General features: G+C 63.5%; 1 protein-coding gene across 1 annotated transcript in view; it reads left to right on the top strand.

The window, feature by feature from the left end:
• FURIN (furin (paired basic amino acid cleaving enzyme)) overlaps positions 1–1,714 on the top strand; it is a 12,323-nt gene that overhangs the window by 6,004 nt on the left and 4,605 nt on the right. The window contains exons 4-7 of the mRNA XM_015567737.1: positions 430–558; positions 671–747; positions 1,009–1,097; positions 1,564–1,714. The exon at positions 1,564–1,714 is cut by the window's right edge and continues 11 nt beyond it. Of these exons, the coding sequence (XP_015423223.1) occupies positions 430–558; positions 671–747; positions 1,009–1,097; positions 1,564–1,714 (446 nt within the window). The remainder of the gene's footprint in view (positions 1–429; positions 559–670; positions 748–1,008; positions 1,098–1,563) is intronic.

The following is a 1,714-nucleotide window of genomic DNA, read 5'->3' as shown; positions in this document are numbered from 1 at the left end:
CTGAATCATTTTGTTTTTTCTATTGGGATTTGAGAGTTCTTTATATATTCTAGATACTAGTTCTTTGTTTCAGAGAGGAAGGGAGAGATAGGAACATTAATGATGAGAGAGAATCATTGATTAGCTGCCTCCTGCACACCCTCTACTGGGGATCGAGCCCGCAACCCAGGCATGTGCCCTGACCAGGAATTGAACCCAGTGCCCTTCAGTCCTCAGGCTGACGCTCTATCCACTGAGCCACACCGGCTAGGGCTCCCAGAGTTCTTTACGCTTCCATGGCGCCCAGACAGCCAGTTGTGGCATTATAGGAGCAGCAGTGGGTGGAGGAGGAGGTTTGGGGCTGGTGAAGGGATTCTTCCAGGCACCCTAACGTCACCCGCTTGACCACATCTGACAAGTGCCGGGTGATGTGCGTGGGTGTCTCCGCAGTCTGGCGTCACCCAGCGGGACCTGAACGTGAAGGAGGCCTGGGCCCAGGGCTACACGGGCCGCGGCGTCGTGGTCTCCATCCTGGACGACGGCATCGAGAAGAACCACCCGGACTTGGCGGGCAATTATGTGAGCAGGTGGGGGGCAGGGGGGTGCGCAGTGCTCCCCGGGAGGGGGTGCAGGGCAGCCCTGCCCTGCCAGCCTGGCCGGGCTCCTCCGACAACGGCCGTGTCTTTCCCAGGATCCGGGGGCCAGTTTTGATGTCAACGACCAGGACCCTGACCCACAGCCCCGGTACACACAGATGAATGACAACAGGTCAGACCCGTAGCCCCGCCCCTGCCTCCCTCCTCCCCTCCCAGCGAGGGAGCAGGACTGCAGCCCCGGGCCTGCTGGGGCTCTGAGGGAGGGTTTGGTCAGAGCGGAGGCGGCCACGGACCAGGTGGCGGGTGTGGCAGGGGACTGTGCTCACACGTGGGACAGAGGTCATGGCTGGAGGCGCTTGGTGACCCTTCTGCTCTTCAGGCTGCGCCTGCCCGGCTCTGACCACCACTAACGCTGCGCTCTTGGCCCTGACAGGCATGGTACCCGGTGTGCGGGCGAAGTGGCCGCGGTGGCCAACAATGGCGTCTGTGGCGTGGGGGTAGCCTACAACGCCCGCATCGGAGGTGGGTGTCGGCCTTGGCCGCCCACCGGCTTTGGGGGGGCCCTCTGGGGGGGGGTTTCTCTGTCCATTTTCCCACTTGGGTCCTTTTGGCCACATGGCTAATCCTTAGACGGCCCTTAGCAACTCAAAGAGCCGAACCCCCAGCGCTGGTGGCCGTGCTGGGGTGGGTGAGTGTCTCTTAGCAGGAGTCTCCTGCATCCTCACCACCCATCCCGAGTCCTTACATGGCGGGCTGTGATCACCGCGCTCCTGTGGGAACCCAGAGCCGTGGCTGATGCAGAACGTTCTTTTTCTCCCCTCCCTGGGTCTTGTCTTTGAGAGGAAGAGGCAGGTCCAGGAGTCAGGGCCCCGGGTCTCCCTGCGCAGCCTCTACCCCGCCCCCCCATCTTCCGGGTGCAGGGCTGGGCGTGCTCCAGGGTGCCCCTGGCAGCGGGACCCATGCAGCCTCCCTCCCCCCTTGTGGCCAGGGGTGCGCATGCTGGATGGTGAGGTGACGGACGCGGTCGAGGCACGCTCGCTGGGCCTGAACCCCAACCACATCCACATCTACAGCGCCAGCTGGGGCCCTGAGGACGACGGGAAGACGGTGGACGGGCCCGCCCGCCTCGCCGAGGAGGC

Source organism: Myotis davidii, unplaced genomic scaffold (genome assembly GCF_000327345.1).
Source record: "Myotis davidii unplaced genomic scaffold, ASM32734v1 scaffold324, whole genome shotgun sequence".
NCBI lineage: Eukaryota > Metazoa > Chordata > Mammalia > Chiroptera > Vespertilionidae > Myotis > Myotis davidii.
Note: the sequence above shows the minus strand (reverse complement) of the source record. Positions and strands in the feature narration are given on the sequence as shown.